The following is a 21,970-nucleotide window of genomic DNA, read 5'->3' as shown; positions in this document are numbered from 1 at the left end:
ATGACCGTCGAGCCCCGGCGCTTCTTCAGGCTTGAAGTGGCCGAGATGGGTCGTGAATATTTCAGTACTTTTAACACCGAACCCAGGATGAAGCTACGCTGCGACCAAAAGAAAGCCCACAAGAGCTGCGCGTAAAAATTGGACGAGAAAAAATTGACAATGCCATCACTCACGCTGGGCAAGTACAGTAAAGAGAAGAAAAAATGTGAGGATCTAAAAATAGTGTGCAAGTTCTTAAAATATAATACGTACAATAAACGCAAAAGCTCTAACTTTGAATCACCGATCAATAGCGATGCTTCTCTTGCTCGGCAGTATCGTGAGTGTGCAACGCCTGCCGAACTTGTTTCTTACGTGATGTTGAGATCAATTTGTACTTTGTTCATAGCACGCTCCTAACAGAATGCAGTGAACACCATAATGCAAGAGTGAATGTTCTTATAAAATATGAAATGTATTACTTTGCCTTCTACCTGTTCTAACGGGTAGAGCAACTATCACAATAAAAAAATTGGCAGCTTTTCTCATTTTTTTTGCCCCGTGCGCACGCTGTAAAAGTAAACTCTTCACATATTGCCAGTAATGCACAGGAGCACGCAAGTAACGCCGCCTGGACGTGAGCACGATTGCAGCCTGCGTGAGTCTGCCCTTATAGCAAGCACCAGAAAACAATAGAAAAAAAAACGAGATTCTTCCACTCAAAGATGCCCATTAACTCCTTGGCCATAAACTTTGCGTGGCTTTTGTCTTTTTAGACGTGTGTTCGCTTTTGTTATAAACACATTTGACGTGGTTCAGAAATACTTGCACGTTATTGGAAAAAGTGTTTTTCTCACAGTTAGTTCCATATATTATTTACGCTCTTCTGATAGGTATTGCAAGCGACGAATAAGAGGCGAGCAGCCCTACCATGAAATGCACTCGTTAAGGTAGCTATTACACATGACTGGAGGAAAACTGAAGAGTGTGTATTGGTGCAAATATTGTTTGAGATTGAAGAGATCGCACAAAAAAAAGGGAAGGAAAGAAAGTAACGTCCTTCATCAATGTCAACTAGTTTTGCTTTTTATACTGAAGCCACTGCGGAGAAGGATCAAATAAACAAAAAGTAAATGCCGATCGAAGAATAGCTTGTAGTACGCTATTTCGAAGTTTTGGCTGGATACCTTCCTTCCCTATTCACTGGTAATGTGGTTCCGGTAAAAAAGTACACTAAAAACTGAACGTGCAAAGCTCTCTTCATCCCAAGCCCGTACATTGCACTTATAGCCATTTGCTCTGTAGTGACATGTGGAATTCGGAGAACGGAACACACAGAGCAAAAAAAAAAAGAGCAAATTTTGCGAGCGGCAGCGAAGTGGTGAAAAAGCGACATGAAACGACGCGTCGGCGCATTTGGCACACTCGCCTGCGAGAAGCCCTCACTTTCGCCGATACCCCTCTACGTAAAAGAGGGCGCTAGGGTCGCTGATGCCACGGGCGCCGCGCTGAGCGCGCGCTCTCACTCGGCGCCGGGAGCTCGCATTGCGCGGGCGTGCTCTTCGTGGACTCCGGACTGATGCCTCTCCACGCCGTTTACGGAGTTTCGACCCAGCCCGCGCAGCGACGAAAGGAATAAACTCCCACTGCCGGAGTTCTAGTGGACCGGCGGCAGCCGCGTTCATGGAGGAAAAGTGCCGGACATGGAGTTGTGTGTCGGAAGCACTGCCTGCGCCACGAGTGCCCAGCGGGGACGACGTCAACGTAGCTGGGTCGCCCTGTTCATGCTGCTGGTCGCTGCGGTGTCAGGTGGGGCAGCAGCCGCATAATCGTGGCGCGGTCACGCGCGAGTCATTACAGGCGGGTCACGCCAATGGCTGTAGAGAGACAATGCGTGCACGGCGCTCGCGTACGCGACCGTGATCTGGAGTTGTGCAAGGTCCCGAGAATAGGCGCTGTACGCTAGCTGTGTGAATGCGGGACTGTGCGACCGTCGCGCAGCGGGCTTGGCAACGGGCGTAGGCTGCCACCGCCAGGGTGACCTTAGGTAATCTACGATGTGAGCAAAAAGTACAATGTGGATGCCCTGTTCTCCATCGGCAGGTTTAGAGGCATCACAAGTGCTGTTTGCTTCGGTTATCCGTAGTCCCGAGACTGATGCTGTTCAGACTAGATGCTAAGCATTTTGTGTACCCCGCAAATGCGTGGGCTGCATCATTTTGTACTGAATAATTATCGCGTGCCTGCTAGCTCCAATGTTCCGCTTTAGCAACTGTGCCATCGCCATTCAATATTTATTTCTGTTTAAGTGTTTACTGTTTAAAAATGAACTAGGAATCATCTTTTGATGCGATTTTTGGGACAAGGCGTTGAAAATGCACTCACTTAGAATTTTAAGTAAAAAAATACTCAGCAGTTAGTAGTGAACGAAAGATGTCACTCTTGTGAAAACACTCTGAGTAAAAGGCTGCAAGAATCGGTTAGCGCCATATGAACAGCTAGTTAAGTTCGCTGTTAGAGCTAGGTATTGCCTGACGTCAATGTTTCTTATGTTTTGCGACAGCACTCGCTCCAGCCGTACAGTCTCAGAACGAATTCACTTCAAAATGTATGCAGTGTATGATGTAAAGCTTTTTTGCTTCAGAGCAAGGTCAGCGTTGACGATTATAATCTTTTTCAACAGAGCAGAAACTGTTCACCTGTCTCGTAATGCAAAACACCATAATTTCTAGGAGAAAGCATTAATGGAGCTTTTGCTGTGAACGGGAAAGGCCGAAATTTACCACATGTCTTATGCACAATTTTCTGAACAAAAAATGTTCCAGAATGCGCAGTGGTCAGAGTGCATTATCTGTAAAGAGAGCAGGAATATTTATGCAGTCAGAAGGGAATAAGTTTTTTTTTTTGACAGCGTGTTTCAGAAAACAAGTCTCCACCTAACGCCAACTAATTATGCGAAACTCTATTCACCAACCAGAGTTCTACAAGTGGAGTTGCTTAACTGCGCAAAGACGCCACGAATGTTCTTCTGTACTAAACCCGTCTCGAATGTATTCGGTATGCCCTTATGATTAGCATCCATGTAGCATACAAATTTATCGCTATTTAATGTAACGTCAATCCTGTCTTTGTATCTTTATCCTCGTGAATCAAGTTCCTAAGTTGCCTTAATAACTCGATAACATTAGAGGTCGCGTTCTCGAGAAAAGCCGGCGTCTGTCCGTCCGTATCATTAAAAGCAGGGGGCAACCCGCCCACCGTGTTGTGAGTAAGCTGCCCAACATTGCAGTTGGCAATGAAATTAATTCAATTCACGTAAATTTGACACAATTGCCACCAGCCCACTGTGGCCCTGCGCATTAGCTGATTGGTCGAGAAATAACTGCCCCCGAAGGAAAGTTTGTGTAGAAATAACTTTACGGCAACTCGGTGAGAGAAGCGTGTGTCTCACAAGCCCCACTGGTGGTGGCTGTATTTGGAACACCTACCTGCCTAGGGTGTGGCGCATCGCTTAACCGCTGCACCACGGCGCCAGTTGTGGTATCGGGATAAACCGCAATGTGTGCATCAATGGAAGCGAAAGAGCACAAGCGTGGGACGGATCTGTGACGCTATCACATTGCAGTCTTAAAAGGAGGTTAATCGTCGCCACAGGGTTTTTATCTAATCCTTAATCAATCAAACGGCACATAGCGGCACGTAAGATCAGTGTGTATGAACAGGAAGCTAACTTTGGAGGCAAGAGCTAAAAGAAAACTGGTTGCTTGATGTCGTATGTAAAGGCAAAAAAAATATTCTTCTAGATTTATAACAGTTTTACGTTACGCAAAACTGCGAAACGCTGCTCAGTCTGGCCCACCTGAGTGGTTGTTCACCCTCGCAAGCGTGCTTTGCCACAACATTAGCTATTCAACAAAGAAGCGCACTTACAAGCCGAAAGTTTGGTAATGGCGTGTTAAAGTGTGAAACTAAGGCACTGGAAGAAATGTGATATATTAAATTGAAGTTTAATCCAAGTGCAAAACAGAAATATAAACAGTGCCGCATTGTGAGATGACCTATCCTAAGTAGAAAGCTATATGAACAGTAAAAGGTGCCCAGAGCTCAATAAATTCAGAAATTCGCGCGCACAATATGCAACAAATAAGTCAAAGCAAGAAGCGTTCAGTTGTCGCATAAACGGTACAACTCTTTCAGTCACAAATATAAACACAATATACTATAACAAATAGAAGTACACATCGGACGCGCCAACATCATGAGGTGTTGAAAGTAAATGTTTAATCTTTCTCCTGTCTTCGCATTACTTCACCAGGTGAAATATTTGATAACAGCTGTTCCTATTTTGTAACGGATAGCTAAACTCCACCTTTGCAGTCTAACTAAATTAGATTTGTATAAATGCATTGAAGTGATCGGGCAAATTGCTTTTCAAAGAGATCAATATCCTGTATGTGCCTGTTGCCAGCCGCGTTTGATGATTTTATTTTTGCTGGCTGCCACATGAAGTGCTACATATCGGTGAGAGCTAGCATGTGGTGTAAATAAAGCCAATCATAAGGGATGAGAACAAAAATAGTTTAATTTTTGTAGCGGCTATGGCACCCCTCACGGAGAAAAAGAAAATCAGCGAGATCGTTCTGGAATTTTTCGTATTTTCAAATGCATCGAACCATTCTTTTGCTTCGTAACATTAGAGATATGCGCACCTATTAGTGCCATGTACTATTTACTATTATAAAGAACGTTGAAAAAAACTCTTTCTGTACCATTAAACATACCTTCACGCTGACCTTCGTCGCTCTATCCTGTTGAGACACGAATTAATACGGGCAGAAAAATTATGAACTTGATGTGAATTTATTTTTGTTAGTTAGCAATACGAATTGGAATGGACGGAATCTATTTCACTGCCCGTTCAAAAAAAACTATGTCGCGTGCATAACTGCGCACACTGCATCTGAATGGGAGCCTTTCAACTTTGCTGTGCGTCAACCTTCACAAGTAAAGAAAATGGTTCCTCGGCTCATTTGCTGTTATAAAATATATTTTCATACTGGGAACATATTTGGCCAAGGATTTCAAATTCACTGCGAATTTCCCAGACGCATCCCTAAGCGGACATCACAACACTTTACATTTCTTAAAGTCGCATCACAGCCCAACATAGCACAAGGAAACTATGCCAGTTTAACAAACTGGGGACTTGGAAGCCGACCCGTTATTTCTGCACTGTTTATAAAAGGATGTGGAAACGTGAACGAATGAGTCGATTATAGTTCGAAGAGTTTGTGGCAAACGGTGTAGATGTGATGGTTTTTAATTGAACTAAATTTAACAGACAAACCGCACGCTTGAAATCATCAGATGGCGCTTACGCGAAGCAAGTACTTTGTGTGGGTTCACTATGATTGTAGGCGTTCAGGTGGGCCTGTGCATGTTGGTGGATAAAAACATTTTTTTCATCGTTATGCGAGAGTTTGTGCATTGACGCCCAGATTTAAAAATACCGGTAAAAAGCGGCAGTTAAGTAATTATTTTTGACAATTTCATTTACTAATGAAACGGTATGAAGGCAAAAAGAAGAGGTTTTTGTGTGTGTGCTTAACTGCGAACCCGATGAAAGTCAAGACATCTATTTTAACCGACCGCTTGTGTTATAAAATGAAATAGCACAAGCAGTCGACTTGCAATTGCGAAGTCATCGACTTGCGATTCGTCAACGAATTTTCACGGGCGCCTGAATACACCGCAAGGCACTTTAGAAACGCGGAGTATTGCCATAAGCCTCCGTGCATAAACATGGGCATCACTGTTGAAGGCATTATTTGTGGCTGCTAGCATTCTGTTTAATATTTACGAACTCATGTGACAAAACAGTGAGGAGGATAGCCCCCTTCCTTCCATGGCTGTTGCGGAAAAGAATACATTTTTATTGATAATAGATATGGAATCATGTATGATGACCTTCCGTAATAAAAGCTCATGGGATTAACTGGAAGAGGGCAAGTTTATCGAATAGTGGGCAAGGCTAATTGGTGGAATATGTGTGAGGCGTTTGCACTGCAGGGTACCGTAGTCAGGCTGATGATGATATGCGCACCTGCGCATCTATGATTACGGGTTCACATTTGTTGTTTTTTATGGAGCTTATGCGTTTTAGTTGTGCAGCTATAATTTTTCTCGTTTATGCCACTGGTCTTTACGGAAAGCATAATGAAGAAATGAGCGCGTCCAACATAATTTTAAAGGACCTAATTATTTCTACTTACGATCACTTCGTGGCTTACTGCGACTACGGCATTAGTCGTCGCGCCATTAGCTATCGCCTTTTGGCTTTACGCAGGCCCTGGCAAAACTCAAATACAAATGCTTTCCACCGTCAGTACTCGCGCTGTGGGGCTAAGTAATAAAGCTCACGTTTTTATCTTCTAACCCAGAACTCTCGGAATATGTACTCCACTTTGTGACGAAAGCTATCTTGGAAGTAATAAATACCTTCCGAAGGCCTGTCATTTGCAGATGTAACTACGCGACGCCTGAATGAACATGTAGTGATAGAGTAAGAATAGTTAGTATACAGCCATCCCTGCCTAACGTCTACGTCATCTTTATACCGGAGCGCAAGGCCAAGACCACACTGAACATTGTGCCCCTACCGGGCATTTTATCTAAGAAGTTGCGCAAATTTTAAAACTGGGCTCTCTGAGTTAGAAGAGCGCATTTCCGACACAGCATTGTTAGCGGTGTAGCGCATCAGAACATTGCCAAGACGTGTGAACTAATAGACTTGTTAACTAATAATGATTAGGTAACTTTTTATTCATTACTGTTAGTGTCCTTTTTTAAAGGCCTGTAGCCCCCCATAATTAAAATCTCTATTCTTCTTTACGATTTCTAAAGCACAACTACCCTCAGGCCCAACAATCATAGCCTGAACTCCAATATAAATGCGCTTTTCGAAAGCCTGCTGGCAAAGCAACCCTGCCAGTGCACGTAAATCGTCGAAATAGCCAAAACTTGTTGGGCCACAGGGCCGAGGGTAAGTTCATTTTCGAAATTCTAAAAACTGATCTGAATTTTATGTATGGGGGGCTACGCGCCTCTCAATAAATAAGGAGCCTAGTGTTATTAGTTAAGAATTTAAGTATTCAATTTTAGTTAACCAGCCTACTAGTCAGCACATCCTAACTGTATTCTGATACGCTACACCACTGACAATACTATGTCGAAGAAAGCTTTCTTTTCACTAAAAAATTAAATAAATTTCAGAATATCTTAGGTGAACCACCCGGTACTTGCATCCTATTTCAATTAATGAGCTAAAATGTGAATTTCGCGCATCTACGCTGGACATTTTTTAGCTGGTGCAATTTAAACCACAGTTTTTACTACCTATAGCACTGCCTCAAGGATTTAAAAAGGTTACAATGTGGCTACAGTACAGAAAATTCAGGAAAATGTGTCTACGAACCTTGAAACTGAAAGGAAGCTAGGATATCCTTATTGGGCCATTAGTAAAGAAGCTAATTTACACCTGTGTTATTCAATTAAGTCCCGCGCATCATACCGCTCATGTTACTACTGAGTCTGTTTTGAAACGTTTCGGCCTGCATGAAATGAAAGCGACTAACGCATTCTTATGTTCTGACAATCCTTGGCCATACTTTTAAGTTTCTTAACGTTACCCGGATGAATACTCAGACGGCGCGACAATCGGCTCACGTGTTTATTGCTTTCAATTAAATTGACTTCAACAGAACAATCCGACAGCTTTCCGTATAGGCTTTTGCCTTCCACCTGAACCAATTTCCCCCCAGGGCGAAAAATGTACGAATCCTATTTGCCGACAGTAGTTCACTCTTACAACCTGGAGTAGCATGCCAGGCCAACAATCAGGCAGAATTCTCCTGTTTCATAAAGTCTCTCCTCCTCCTCCACTTACAAAGTTAATGGGCACCTGCACTGCTCTGGAGTCGAAATAAAAGGCATTAAGGCCAGGCGCGCTAGAGAGCACATATTCATTCGCTTTGTCGTGGCACCAAGATTATTGATTCTCGCAACCAGATGACAAAACCTGCCGACAATTGTTGAATCGTTCTATTCCTTATTCGGTACACAAAAGCACCAATTCCAGAAATATGGGACTGTAGAAAAGCGGATTAAAATATAAACGTCTTCAACAAAGACAGCTTCTTTTGTAACGAGCTCTAGCAGCAGTGCCAAAATATCTGCTTTTGTCGCAGCAAAGGGAAAAAATATGGGAAAAGAAAACAGTGCGTCTAAGCGGCACTCTTTCGTCTATAACAAAGGCTAAGAGGCTGGCTATTGTGCGTGATACTAATGGCCAATTTTTTTTTCCTTAGCTATACAAAAAATTTTGTGGGTGTAGTTTTTTTATTTTGTGGTTGTGTTTATGTAGCTTTCTGTCTGCTTTCAACGCGACGAATCTTTAGCAGCACTTTTTCTCGCTGTTTGGAGGCCATCAAGAGAAGGAATGAAAAAAAAAAGGGCGGTGTTCTGCCGCCATCCTTTGTTCCCCGGGGAGTGTAATGGAGCTGCAAGGCTACGCAACAACACTTCTCGTCGCGAACGGGAGAAAGGCACAATGAAAAAATTCTTTGTTTGGGCAGATTAATGCAGCCTAAAAGTCAGAGCTGTTTTAATTGCTACAACGCCCACGCATCGTTATTAAAAAAACCCATTTGCCCTATTCCTAATTAAATATCAGTGTGCAGTCTTAGCATCTTCTAAAGAACCCTTGTTTACCACTGCTTCTCGTATCCGGTCTTCGTTGTCATTGCACTATTGAGATATATAAGAGGTTCTGAACTACGCCGGTGAAGCAAACATTTCTGTGTCAGTAGCTGTCGAAGTTTATATCGTAACTTCAATTCTTTGTCATATCAGCGCCATGGACAGTTACCGTGATAACTGATTCACCCCTGCTCCCGCCGTACGTTTTGCGCAAAACTTTATGACCGGCAAATTCTCGCTACATGTGTAAGAGACTAACATAACGTACATACATAATTTGTCAAAGCAGTCAGTACTTTGTTATCGAGAAGTTTTTTCATCCGCTGTGATAGAAACAATTTAAAATTTTAATTTTTATATGGAAGCTTCAAAAAAATTTAGCTCAGTTTCTTAAAGGCGTGAATAACATACCTCTAATCGAGTTTAATGGTTTCCACTCGTTCACTATTGAGAAGTGCAAATATACACGCATTCGGGCCCATTCCTTCCTTGAGCGCAGTCTGCACACGCCAGTGCTCACCTATGAAACCGAAACTTGCTGGCGAAAGAAAGGACTCGAAACTCAATTAGCGATAGCCCACTCTGTTATGGAAAGAAAATAAGAGGGTTCATCTTAAGATGCAGAGAGATAGAAACGTGAATTAGGGCTCAAGAAGAGATTATTGGCATGAAAATGGAAACTGTCAACATGTGTAGGACTGCAATGCAGCGAAGAGATGGCCGATGGCCTCTTGGGGTAATAGGCTGGACTCGAAAGGAAGGAAAATACAGTCGGTAAAAGTGGGTTACCTACGTTCAAGTGAAGATATGAAACTAAGATGATTATTGGTGTAATAAGAAGACACAAGCACGGGTGAAGAATTAATGGGTAGTGTGAGGATGGGCGTTTGTCCTGCAGCCGGCGTGATCCGCGTGATGGTGATGATTGTGATGGAGGTGATGATGATGTGCAGGCGTGCTGGGTGTGGTGGTCACCGAGGTACGCCTCCTGTCCGACAGCAACAAGACGCAGTACGTGCTACAAGGGGAAGGGGCCACGCTGCTCTGCTTCTTCGTGCTGTCTTCCACCGAGGACCTCCGGCGCGTGCTCTGGTTCAAAGATGGCGCCGAGGTGTACGTGTGGCGCAAGGGGCGCCGGCCGCTGGCGCGAAACCTGTTCGACAAGCGAGTCGACCTGAGCAACCGCTCCCCTTCCTTCATCACCATCCTCAGTGCCGACATGGCCATGCAGGGAAACTACACGTGCAGGGTGGAGACGGACGCCGGTGCTTCCGAAAACGACTTCTTCCTCACCGTTATCGTCGGTGAGTGAATGCACGTGTCGCTGCGTGCACTCAATTCGGTAGCACAGCGTCTTCCTCGCATTCCAGTAGACCGGAACATAGTGAAAAAAAAGCACGAGGACTTATCAGTGAAATCGGAAAGCATAGTGATCTTTGCACTAACACCAATATTATTTTCGACCACGGCACAGCTCAAGCAGCAGTTTAGTAGTGTACAACTACCATGCGTAATGAGAGAAGGACATTCGTTCAGGTGCATATTTTGCACGTGGCTAACTATTGTGACTGCGCCGAATTGAACCAGCGAATTTCGACAGCTCTCGCCGAGAAGGTCAGTGAGTGTAGGCTAATCAGACGTTTCGTACTGGTTGGAGCACTGCCATTCATGCGCCAATTATGTGGCCCAGGTTTTGGGGGGCTAGTTTTCTAATTGGCTGCATGCGCAAGAGGCGGACGGAGAAAGACAAATGAAGCCTTGAATCGGTTTTGTACTCTGAGACCTTTCTACTGTGTTCTGGTATCATTCGTGCTCAAATTTTGTGTTGGATGTCATGTCCAGTTTAGCTTAATGAGTTCCCGAGTACGTTCGTGAGGTATATCTCAACGTAATATGGATAATTTTCGCCTCTTCTATTTGTGATTGGAAGCTAAATACAAGCGAAAAATGAGGAATAAAAATGTACATGGTGTCCGAGCTAACTTTAGCCAGGGATTAAAAATATGCCTAAGCCGACGCGACCAAATGCATGATTCTGGCTATCGTACGGAGCAAGTCACACAGTTTTTCGTATTCTGCTTAATTGCAAAATTAGCCAGGATTAATTAAGCATCTTCGCAATCAAAGAACTTTGGAAAAAATTTCTAATAGGAAAGTTGTAGAACGGCCCTCAGAATGTTTGATTGAAGAGTTTATAACTTTTCATTTTTTACGTATTAGTTTTTTTCCGCTCACTGCAGATGCCTGCGAAATAAAAAAAAAAACACCACCTGACATGCCCGCTTTCGCGCCGCAATTCCAGTGCCACAGTGCTCTCAAACGTTTCTCCTACAAACAAAAGGAAAATTTAGCCGGGTGTGCTGTCGCTTAAAAGGTGACAGGGCAGAGAGGCAGGTGCTGGCTTTGCGCTTTACGCCAGGGCAACCGATAAGGGCTGCGTCTGGTTGTCGCTGTCATGCCCGCCGCGCGGGAACCATACTGCTAGCGCAAATGGTGGATGCATATATGATTTCTCCCTTTGGCTGCCACCTCATCGGTGCTGCGATTAGAGCCACTGTAAACTTTTGCTATACACTCTGTACACGATACAGTGCACGCTCCACCTGTCACTGTTGCTACGAAGCCAATTTGCCGCAACCAGCAGTAGTCGGGAGGAGAATTCGGGGGGGAGGGGGGAGAGAATGGCATTTTATGGGCGCTGCTTTGAAGAGTCAGCGCGCCTTTCCATTTGACTCCGTAATTATCAGCTTCTAACTAGTTCTAAAGCCGGCAAAGATCACATTGCCCCACTGATTAAAACTGACGCTGAACAGAGCAGGGCGCTGAACATTTCATAACCTTTATGCCCTGAGGCAATAAACATAGCTTGAAAAAAAAACAACCGTAGACCGTACTAATAACAGATGGCGATTGTTTAAGGGCGTTGATCGTCAGTGCGTAAAAACCGAGGAGGCGAAGGCAACCGATCTAACAACTCAAGGCAAAGAAATTAATCACCATCATCATCAACATCATCATCATAATCGGCTACTTTTCATGTCTCTAGAGTTATTTTCTGCTTAAAATAGTCGGTTTCTTTGCTATTGCAACCATTTGAGGGCATGGACGAATAAAGAGCTGGGAAGCATCTTAAAGATCTGAAAAGAAACCTGAGTTTCAGGGCGGAGCACGAAAACCATTGATTGGAAGCAGTAGTCATATGTTGGCGCACGTGAACGAAGGCGGTCGAACGCACGTCTAAGGTCGAAGAAGAAAGACGGTAGAACGCCGCCCTAAATACCTGGTTGATACCGACTCAAAGACTGTCCTAGTAGAATCCATGAATGACTTGCCCTGGAACATGCTACAACGATCGTGCTTAAGACTGGAGGTCGGTACCTACCCTCAGCGACTAAATCGACCACAAAATTTGCAACTTTTTTGCTACAAAAAGCGTATATATTTGCGTACAGCTTTTCTTGAGCACCTTGGTGCAAAGAAAAAGTCAATTAATAAAAAAAAGTGTGTCAAGTGGTCAACGCGCGTGAGCATGGACTGTTAGTAAGTTTTTCAGTTTTTATCTGTGCCAGTGTTGGTAGACTTGGCATTACTTTTTACTATGCTCCTTCTCTCCGCTAGATATTTTTTTATTTTTCATTCATAGGTCCTCCGGCAAATTTAAACCTAGAACTCAGCACCTCTGTGTTGAACGAAGGGGAAACAATGCATTGTCCTTGAAGAGAATATTAGCACCATAATATATAATATATTGCTAGGCCTTGGTATGCACTGTTTAGAAATAAGAACGTGCCTTTTGTAGCTATTCTCACCAAGTTGCCCTCTCCGCCCTTACGCTGCAGACTCTTGCAAAGAAGGCAGCTGGACGACCTTCTCTGACCGCGTGTCGTGCACAGAAGCCGTGGAGCTGGACTGCAGAGGCATGTTCCCCAAGCCTTCGCCAGCGTGCGGCGTGTACAATGATCAAACCGGCGTGTACCTTAATACGATGCCCTTCGACAGTGTCCGGGTAGCGGCCAACTCTACCTACGAGGTTCGACTGCAGCGCGTCTTCCAAGTTCGTGACTGGCTATCTTACCGGAACTTGACCTTTCGCTGCCACGTCATTGTCCTAGGCACAGACTGGCGCACCGGCATCTCGCACAAATTGTTCGGAGGTGGGTGGTGTCTTTTCGCACGGATAAATGGCTGTGCTTACAAAGAAGGAGCTTAGTGCAGTGCAAATAATGTTGTAGCCGGCACCTTGTTAGTCAGAGTATGAGGGCCGTATCATATGATTTCCACTTATCTATATCCCATGGCGCATGGTCAACAGTATCTATTTTTCGACTATCATTAGTAGTGGGGACTATGTTTCATCACCAGACGGCAGCGCTTGTCGGAGGCATTCAATTTGGGGTTGCCAGCACACTTTCTTCGTATGCATGTCAGTAGCCGAGCAGGCAGCACGGATAGTGACTAGCCAGGGAAGAACTGGACGACATTGTTCTTGTAGTAAGAAGGTGTGAGCTTTTTGGAGATTTTCCGGCTACTTGTGGCAGCGTGTGGCGAGTAGGCAGCATCCCGAAGTGGTGTCTCCTACTGGGGGGAAGGCTAGCAGCCCTGGCTTTCACCCGCGTGATTTTGGGGTCATGATCTCGAAAGGTGACCGTCCAGGGAATGTCACCCAGCGCTGCCTTTGTCGGTTACTATGCTACCCGCTCAGCTACTGTCACGCACGTGAAGAAAGTGCGCTGTCAGCCACAAAATGAATGCCTCCGACTAGTGCTACAGTGTGGTAGTAGAACACAGTCCCCACAACTAATGACAGGTGCAATGAATGATACGGTGGACCATGCGCTGCGGGGGACGCAAAAGTTCTTCATAGTACGATCATCGCAGCAGCTTTTCGCCGTGCTGCGTATTCATTTACTGTTTTATGCAGGCCCGTTTTAATGATAGGCAGCAAAATTTAGGAATATAACGTGGGGGCTCAATGCGGCCCGATGTCACGTACTAGCGCGTAATAATCACCTAATCGCTTGAGCCTAAAGGAAATGGTTAAGTCAGTATTTGCCCATGTCCTCAAAGGCTAACGCGAGCTTGAGATTTCTCCGGGGTCGCTAACGAATAACAATGTCTTAGCATCAATAGCGGTTATCAGTTTGCTCAAAAGAGGGTCGGTAACTGCAACAGTGCGGTGATGGTGTTCTCGAAACTTATGTTTGTTTCTGAAGAATAGTAGGAACGTGAGGAACTATACAGTAAAAATGTCAATCACTCAATAACTTTATGTTCATGAAAAAAAAGAGACAAGAACAAATGTCAACAGCCTGATAGGGATCCTTTCTGCTTTCCGGACATCGCAATACGGCAGAAAATGACATACTGAAATTCAAATTTTGACTAAAGATAACTCAGCTTCTACAAAACGCATTAAAAATTCTTGCTGGACAATATTCATAAAGCGGCGTGCTTTAACATCTCAGGCATACCGCCATGTTAGCAGAGCACCCTTCAGAGCACCCTTTAATTGCGAAATGGGCCGGCGATGTCGCCTCTAGTATTTTGTTCTTGGTCTTTTCCAGCGTATAAATGCTCCGTTTTCGACTAGAGTGGTATTCTGCGATTAATGCTTGGTACTTTAGCGACACAGGCCAACTTCTTCTGTCCTCAGTGTCCCTCTACTAAAGGTCACTATACAGTTCTTCAACAGGCAGTACGCTTCCCAAGTACTGGCGGATGGTTCCGTCAGTACAAAACTTTCGAAGGCTGTCAGTGTCGAGCTTAAACTTTGCTTGCTTGCGCAGATGCCGGCTGCTCGCCGGAGCCGCCAGAGATCGTCAACGGCTACTACAACGTGAGTGGCGAGGAGACGTGTTGGCGGACACCGGCCGATGGATCTGTGGCGCGATACCACTGCCTCGAAGGTTACGAGCTGCGGGGACCACGGGAGCTGGTGTGCCGTAGTGGCTCCTGGGTGGCGCCACCTCCGTTAGTGACGTTTTCCGGGAAGAGACCGGCTACCGCAGCGACGGCAACCTTCAAAACCATCATCTGCGGTGAGTACATCTGCAAAGAAATGCTTAGTATTTGTGAACCAAATGATGCTTGAGAAAATAATACAAACATTTAAGAGCGAAAATAAGATAGATATGCGAATTTTCAAGCCGTCTTTATCACCATATCATGAAAATAAATGATACTTCAGGAAACAGTTAGTTTGTGTTTGCGTCTGCATATTTTGGAGAAAAGGCATGCATGCCTATTCAAGGAATGTTCCATTATAATGAGTTCAGCGGTTTATTTGCCTTTGTTTCAGCATTAAACAGCCAAGCTGTAATAGAATGGAATCGTTTGCTGACTGGAATTATGGCAACACTGAATGTACTGCTCTCCCTCTACCGGACGCTATACTCTACGTAGCAGCGGCTAGCGACGGTAGAAGCCTTGTGGATGTGCAGATGATTGCCTCCAATAATTGTAAGGTGAGAGACCCAGCTTTCTTGATCGTACTTTTTATTATGTTGCCGCAACTTATTGTAAAGAGGATCGACTCTAAAAAATGCGTGAAGCGCCTCATCATTGTAAATTGTTACAAATATTTATTAGATCCTGCTAATGTCTCAGTACTGATGATGTACGGATAAGTGCCGTAGTTTAATCTATTCTAAACGCTGCGCACAAAATCAAAGAAACGAATTTTTGTTCGTTTGCGAACGAGTGCAGTTAGTGAGACTAAAAATAAGATTAATGTTGGCATAAAGGCCGCTCAGAAGCCCTGAGACTGCTGCGTTTTCTAATATAGAATCTAGAAAAAAAGAGTCTATATATACGCGCTCTTTTTTTTCTTTCTCCCTTCTTTCTAGGGACCAGTCGTCGGGCATGAGATCGCGGTTTTCACTTATACGAAGGGAGGACTCGGAAAATATACACACGGGCAACACATCACTCATGTTGGTTGGCTGGAGGGTCATCAGGGCCATGACGTCACAAGTGGCCAGCCTCAACAAAGTTTGCTGCTGTGTTTAGGTATCTTTTAGGTCATAGTATTTTTTTCATGTTCCAGAAATTCCTCAGCAGATACAATAGTAATTACGGTATTTATAATAATAACAATATTTTATTTCTTATTCGCGAAATATGCTACTTTATTAATGCAAGCGTAGCTAAGTGATTGTTGTCGCTAAGGGAAGTCTCTCATCCATGTAAGACCGACGTAGAGTAGAAATTCGCTGCTACAATTCCACGATGCGCAGCTGACTATATTTTCATTTGGAACAGAAAATGTTGCAAGTTAATTAGCAAAACGACGAAACTCGCCTACGTCTTCCCCTTCTCCCACCCCAACGCGATGAAATGAATAGACCGATAGATAAAATTAATAAAACGAAGGCAAAAAGTCGGCAAAATTATTGATATCTGGCCTGCTACTCTGCATCGTGGAAGGGGAGGAGAAGAAGAAAGAGGGTCGTGATGAGTGACGATGTGGTGAGAAGAAAGATGAGAGTATGTGCACGCATATCTGATGGCATCACAACCGCGAGTCGAGGCCTCTGTCACTCAAAAAAAAAAAACGAAAGGCCCGTATTGCCTGGGGTGCTTGCCAACTCTGCGGCCAAGTTCCCAGCAGTTAAGTCCTCCGAGAGTGGCCTGCTGTCCAAACGCTTCAAGGAAGCGACCAACGTTAGTCTTTGGCGCGCATAAACTGGACATACCACTAGCACATGCTCCGCACTCTCAGGTATGCTACAAGTGGAACATTTCCGGCGTGTCCACTCTTCCAATTAAGTACTTTTACGTTAAATCGAAGAACAGCTTTGTTACTGGGACGTCTCTGTATACGTGGTTAAGAAGGTTAAAAATGCACGGGATTGCCAACATATGGGGGCTATAGTTTTTCTCAGTTTTTACCTGGGACAACACTGATAACATTCTTCGGTCTTTCTTTCCCTTCTGCTGCCTTTTTTCAGTTCTTGCTTGGTGGTGGTGGTGGTTTTGGGAAGGATGACTCGTCCACGTCATGCAAAGAGGTTCACGTAGTGTGTACAACCTGCAAGACGGATCTTCGTATTGCCTTTGAATTTCGTCTCGGAGGTTTGAAGAAAATCTACAGAGAACACGGTGGAAACTGGACAGACGGGAAGAGCCTTACGTGCTCCTGAAGACAAAAAGCCGCGTGCAGGACACAGTTTTCCGCTATATGTATAGTAAAAGCGTTTCGTAATTTTATGCACCAGTTGTATTCTGTATTTTTCGTGATGTGGACGGTGAAGTACCTTAAACCATTACTTATGATTTATGGGATCCGTAGCTCCCCTGTCGCAACACCCCCATACCCATCGTTTTTTACTTTAGACCTTTATCCAACGGCTGGCCTACATTCATTCAGTAATACTACAAGTTCAAAGCAGACGGTGTCTCAAAGGTGCAAGCTGCCCCATGGAGTTGCTTACCGAGATGTTTTATCTCGAATATAAACTCGAGCAGAAGCTAGCTGCTCAAGGCAACAATGATATTGTCACTGAAAAACGGTTGGCGTAAGCAGGGCTGGTTTACTTGCTTTAATTAGACGCGCAAGACGTTGGAACGCGCAAGGCAGCAGGCAGCACGAGAGATGAAGAAGACGAAGTCTCTAGCCCCGAGATGGCTCAAGACTTGCCAACTGCTAGGAAATGCAGTTTAGCCACTGTATGGCGCCACTAGAGTAGTTAGTAGCGTAGCATTGCTCCCCCTCTCTTGAAAACACCGACTCGGTGTGGTAGCAATTGCAGGCAGGACCACAAGGGTAGTCGCACGTGTCTGGCGTGTGGTGTAGATACGCGGGAGGGGCTAGCGGGCGTGGTACGGCTTCATCCGAGCGACGTGGACAACTTCGGAGGTCGGCCGTCTAGAAGAGCGAACTGTTGCTTGGGGGAGAACTTCGTAGGTAACTTGACTGAGCTGGCGGAGCACCTCGTAGGGGCCAAAGTATCTGCGTAGAAGCTTCTCAGAGCGTCCCCTCATGCGGATTGGGCTCCACACCCAGACATGTTCGCCGGGCAGGTAACGCACATTTCGGTGGCGGAGGTTGTAGCGCTGAGCGTCGTGAACTTGCTGGTGCCGGATGCGCTGTCGAGCGGGTTGACGGGCGGCCTCAGCGTAACGAACAAATTGGGCAGCACCCATAACAGAGGGGGTAGCGCTAGCGGGAAGCAGCACTGCATCCTGCATGTTTGTGGCTTCGCGACCATGTACTAAACGAAATGGAGTGAAGCGTGTCGTTTCCTGGACCGCAGTATTATAAGCAAAGGTGACGTAAGGGAGTATGGCGTCCCAGTTCCGGTGGTCCGCGTCGACATACATAGAAATCATGTCGGCGATCGTCTTGTTGAGCCGTTCGGTGAGGCCGTTCGTTTGAGGGTGGTAAGCGGTTGTTTTGCGGTGACTGGTGCCGCTTAGGCGCATAACCTCCTGCGTAAGGGCCGAGGTGAACACTGTTCCCCTGTCAGTTAAAACGATGGTGGGTGCACCGTGACGAAGCACAATGTTTTGAATGAAAAAGTCCGCAATTTCGTCAGCAGTACCACGGGGAAGAGCTTTAGTCTCACTGTATCGGCTGAGGTAGTCGGTGGCGACCACAATATAGCGGTTGCGCAGCGAGGACTCCGGAAATGGGCCGAGTATGTCCATGCCAACTTGGCGGAAGGGAACCTGAGGCGGATCAATAGGCTGGAGTAGGCCGGCTGGCTTAGTCGGCGGCGTCTTGCGACGCTGGCACTCGCGGCAAGTTCTTACGTAACGTTTCACAACTGCAGCAACCCTTGGCCAGTAGTATTTTTGCCGTAATCGTGCCAAACTTCGACAAAAACCCAGGTGACCAGAAGATGGGTCATCATGGCTGGCCTGCAGGACTTCGTCGCGAAGGGCCGTAGGCACGACGAGTAGATAGACAGCTTCTGTTGGACTGTAGTTTTTCATATACAGGACGCCGTCACGTAAACAGAACGACGACAGCCCGCGCGAAAAGATTTGCGGGGGAGACTGAGCGCTTCCTTCTAGATACTCAATGAGGGGCCGTAGTTCGCTGTCGTCCCCTTGGTGTTGAATGAGGATGGACGTGGAGATGGCACCAAGAAAAACAGAATCTTCGTCGGGGTCAGCTCGGTTGTTCTCGATAGGAGCACGAGACAAACAGTCAGCATCACTGTGCTTTCTACCAGACTTATAGACGATGGTGACATCGAATTCCTGAAGTCGGAGGCTCCAGCGTGCAAGCCGTCCCGAGGGATCTTTGTGGTTCGCCAGCCAACACAGCGAGTGGTGGTCGCTGACGACCCTGAAAGGGCTGCCATATAGGTACGGGCGAAATTTTGTTACTGCCCACACAATGGCCAGGCATTCTTTTTCGGTGGTGGAATAGTTCGCCTCAGATCGTGACAATGTGCGGCTCGCGTATGCGATTACGCGTTCGAGACCATCCTGCCTCTGCACAAGGACCGCACCGAGGCCGATGTTGCTTGCGTCTGTGTGTAGTTCAGTGTCGGCTGACTCGTCGAAGTGTCCAAGGATGGGCGTACTTTGGAGACGAGTGCGGAGGTCTTCAAAGGCTTGCTGTTGCTCCAGGCCCCAGAAGAATGGTTCGGAATCTTTCGTGAGTCGCGTGAGGGGCTCAGCGATCTGGGAGAAGTTCTGCACAAAACGCCGATAATAGGCGCAGAGACCCAGAAAGCGGCGCACATTGCGCTTATTGGTGGGCACAGGAAAAGCAGCCACGGCAGCAGTCTTATCGGGGTCTGGGCTAACCCCTTTAGCGCTCACGATGTGGCCCAGAAACTTCAACTCTTCGAAAGCGAAGTGACACTTTTCGGGCTTCAGGGAAAGACCGGCCGACCGAATTGCTTCGAACACAGCGCGCAGGCGTCTCAGGTGCTCTTAGAATTTTTCTTCGAAATTCTCTTTTACGCCACGCATTAAGTGGCGTACCTTCTGGGCTTCGGGCATAACAGGGTCGGCCCGATTGAACAGTCGGGTCATGTCCTCGATGAACATCGCGACGCCCTCGTTCGGCTGCTGTGATCTCGAGCGCAGGGCGATTTCAGCTTTCTCTTTTCTTTCGCTGCTGGTAAATGTCGCTAGCAGCTCTCGACGAAAAGCCTCCCAGGTGGTAAAGGAAGCTTCGTGGTTCTCAAACCACGTTTTGGCCGAGTCCTGCAGCGCAAAGTAGACGTCGCGCAGCTTGCGCTCGCCGTCCCACTCTTTGAAACCCGCCACTCGGACAAAGCTGGCCAACCAGTCTTCGACGTCCTCGAACCTGTCCCCGTGGAACGGTGGCGGCGATCGAGGTGCGTGAAGGACCAATGGCTGGGCACTTCCGGAGTGCTGACTTGTCTGGCTAGCCGCGGATGTCATGGCCCTTACCGGCGCTGTCAGTTGGCCGAACTCGGGTTGTAGGCCTCGTACGCGGCGGCTCGCCTTGTGGACTGGTGTTGTAGCCACGCGTTGAGAGCTGACGTCAAAGGTGTCCTCGAGGTCAGCGTACATGGGCAGTTACCCAGCACCTCCACCAAATATGTCACTGAGAAACGGTTGGCGTAAGCAGGGCTGGTTTACTTGCTTTAATTAGACGCGCAAGCCGTTGGAACGCGCAATGCAGCAGGCAGCACGAGAGATGAAGAAGACGATAGCCTCTAGCCCCGAGATGGCTCAAGGCTTGTCAACTGCCAGGAAATGCAGTTTAGCCGCTGTATGGCGCCACTAGAGTAGTTAGTAGCGTAGCAATATGCCGAAAGCTAGTGGTATAGACATCACCTTGGCAGAGTAAAGGCTTTTGCCCAAAGAAAACTTTGAGCTTAAAAACACCTTCAGCCCATCATCGAAGCAGCAGCTGTCGGAGAACGTGTTTGAGAGTCGGGGTAAGTGTTGTGTTTTTTTTTGTCCCACCGTTCAGCTTGTCTACTTTCACAAGAGTACAATTTGAATAGTTTCTTTCGTAATCGCATGTAACTTACCAAGTTATTCTGAAGTGAACAAAGGTCATTTATGCAGTAGAGTGAAGCTGGGTGTACTTGTGGTGACATACAGGTAATATGTGGTCGGCCTTGCTGAGTCATGACTGCTTCTGCTGTCACCATCAGCAAAGGGTAACAAGTACTTGGCAGTGGGCTTGCTAGCGTACAGTCGCGGGCAAAAAATATTAGCACAGATCACTGTCGATCAGAATTGTGGAATCTCACCACGCGGAGCTGCGGTTCGCAGACCTGCCTATCGGGCCGTTTTCATTCTTGCAGCACAGGGAGGGACGGTAGGAAGTAAGCTTTATCAAGCGTGATATCGCCTTGGCGCCGAAGTGCCTACCCTACGTGGCTCTGCAGGAAGCACTTATTTTGGCTCGGTTATCATCAGCAAAGATGTATCCTTTTCTATTACTGTCTTTTTTATGTCCGTGATGGTTTGTAAAAAGGAACTCGAGGAGGGGGGGGGGGGGATAGATGACAGCGCTGCATTTAGCCAGTACTACATAAGCTCGACAAACAGATAGACTTTATTTTTTTCAGTGCAACTAATCCACATAATATTGACAGGAGCACTATCCCATCAATTCAAGAAAAGAAGTAAGGAGGATAGCCAGCTGGCTGTCTCTATGCGAAAGCAAACACGTCATTGCACTAGTGGCGTGCATAGGCCCCACCCACCCTCACAACGCTTTGAAGGCGCTCAGGCAAGGGTTCAAACAGGCTCCTTGCAAGGCCAGGAAGAGCCTGGAGCCTGCTCCATTCCTCTTGAACCGCCGCCCAAAGAATATCTGGCGATGACTCGTGCAGCTGCCTTTTCGCTAGTCGCTTTTTCATTAGCCCCCATATATTTTCAATGATATTAAAATCTGCTTCCTTGGGAGACCATGGTAGCTCCTGGATGCAGAGCTCTTCAAGCAGTTGCCGCACCCGCCTGAGAAAAAAAAGAAAACAATTACACGCTGCAAGCAAGCATTCGTTTCGTGTTTGCATGAAAGTAAGAACAGTGAAAAATACGCAAGGGAACAATGAATAAAGCAAGCGGAACGATTCTGTCAGTTTTGTATCGCTTTTAGTGTAGTATGACATCACATGGAAACAATTGTTCCTTGAGAAAACGTGACTTTGTTTGCCTTATAGTGCATTGCCAAAACAGGGGGAAGAGGTGCTTATAGGGACAAGAAACGTTTATTATTTCAGTGAAATCGAAATGAAGGCTGTTATGCTGGCGGTATGTTCACTTTTGCTCCTCGTCTTCTCCATGT

At 46.1% G+C, this 21,970-nt stretch overlaps 1 protein-coding gene across 2 annotated transcripts; it reads left to right on the top strand.

Moving 5' to 3' along the window:
- Positions 1-1,503: 1,503 nt before the first annotated feature.
- LOC144094769 (uncharacterized) lies at positions 1,504-16,950 on the top strand. 2 transcript variants are annotated; one of them, XM_077628674.1, is made up of 7 exons: positions 1,504-1,788; positions 9,690-10,040; positions 12,576-12,890; positions 14,523-14,774; positions 15,035-15,200; positions 15,582-15,744; positions 16,686-16,950. In XM_077628674.1, the coding sequence occupies exons 1-5, from the start codon at positions 1,683-1,685 to the stop codon at positions 15,136-15,138; spliced, it is 1,128 nt and encodes a 375-aa protein (XP_077484800.1). In that variant the 5' UTR covers positions 1,504-1,682; the 3' UTR covers positions 15,139-15,200; positions 15,582-15,744; positions 16,686-16,950. The 2 variants fall into 2 exon arrangements, with proteins under 2 accessions (XP_077484800.1, XP_077484802.1); XM_077628676.1 differs by lacking the exon at positions 15,582-15,744 and having other exon boundaries at positions 1,518-1,788; positions 15,035-15,195; positions 16,686-16,795.
- Positions 16,951-21,970: the final 5,020 nt, after the last annotated feature.

Source organism: Amblyomma americanum, chromosome 6 (assembly GCF_052857255.1).
Source record: "Amblyomma americanum isolate KBUSLIRL-KWMA chromosome 6, ASM5285725v1, whole genome shotgun sequence".
Classification (NCBI taxonomy): Eukaryota; Metazoa; Arthropoda; class Arachnida; order Ixodida; family Ixodidae; genus Amblyomma; species Amblyomma americanum.
This window is presented reverse-complemented; position numbering and strand designations above follow the sequence as displayed.

What these genes read in the sequence shown, in the direction of transcription:
- LOC144094769 (XM_077628674.1), top strand. Translation starts at nt 1,683, where the DNA reads ATGGAGTTGTGTGTCGGAAGCACTGCCTGCGCCACGAGTGCCCAGCGG. An exon ending in CTTCCTCACCGTTATCGTCG is followed by an intron (nt 10,041 to 12,575) that starts GTGAGTGAATGC and finishes CTTACGCTGCAG; the next exon opens with ACTCTTGCAAAGAAGGCAGC. An exon ending in CTTCAAAACCATCATCTGCG is followed by an intron (nt 14,775 to 15,034) that starts GTGAGTACATCT and finishes CCTTTGTTTCAG; the next exon opens with CATTAAACAGCCAAGCTGTA.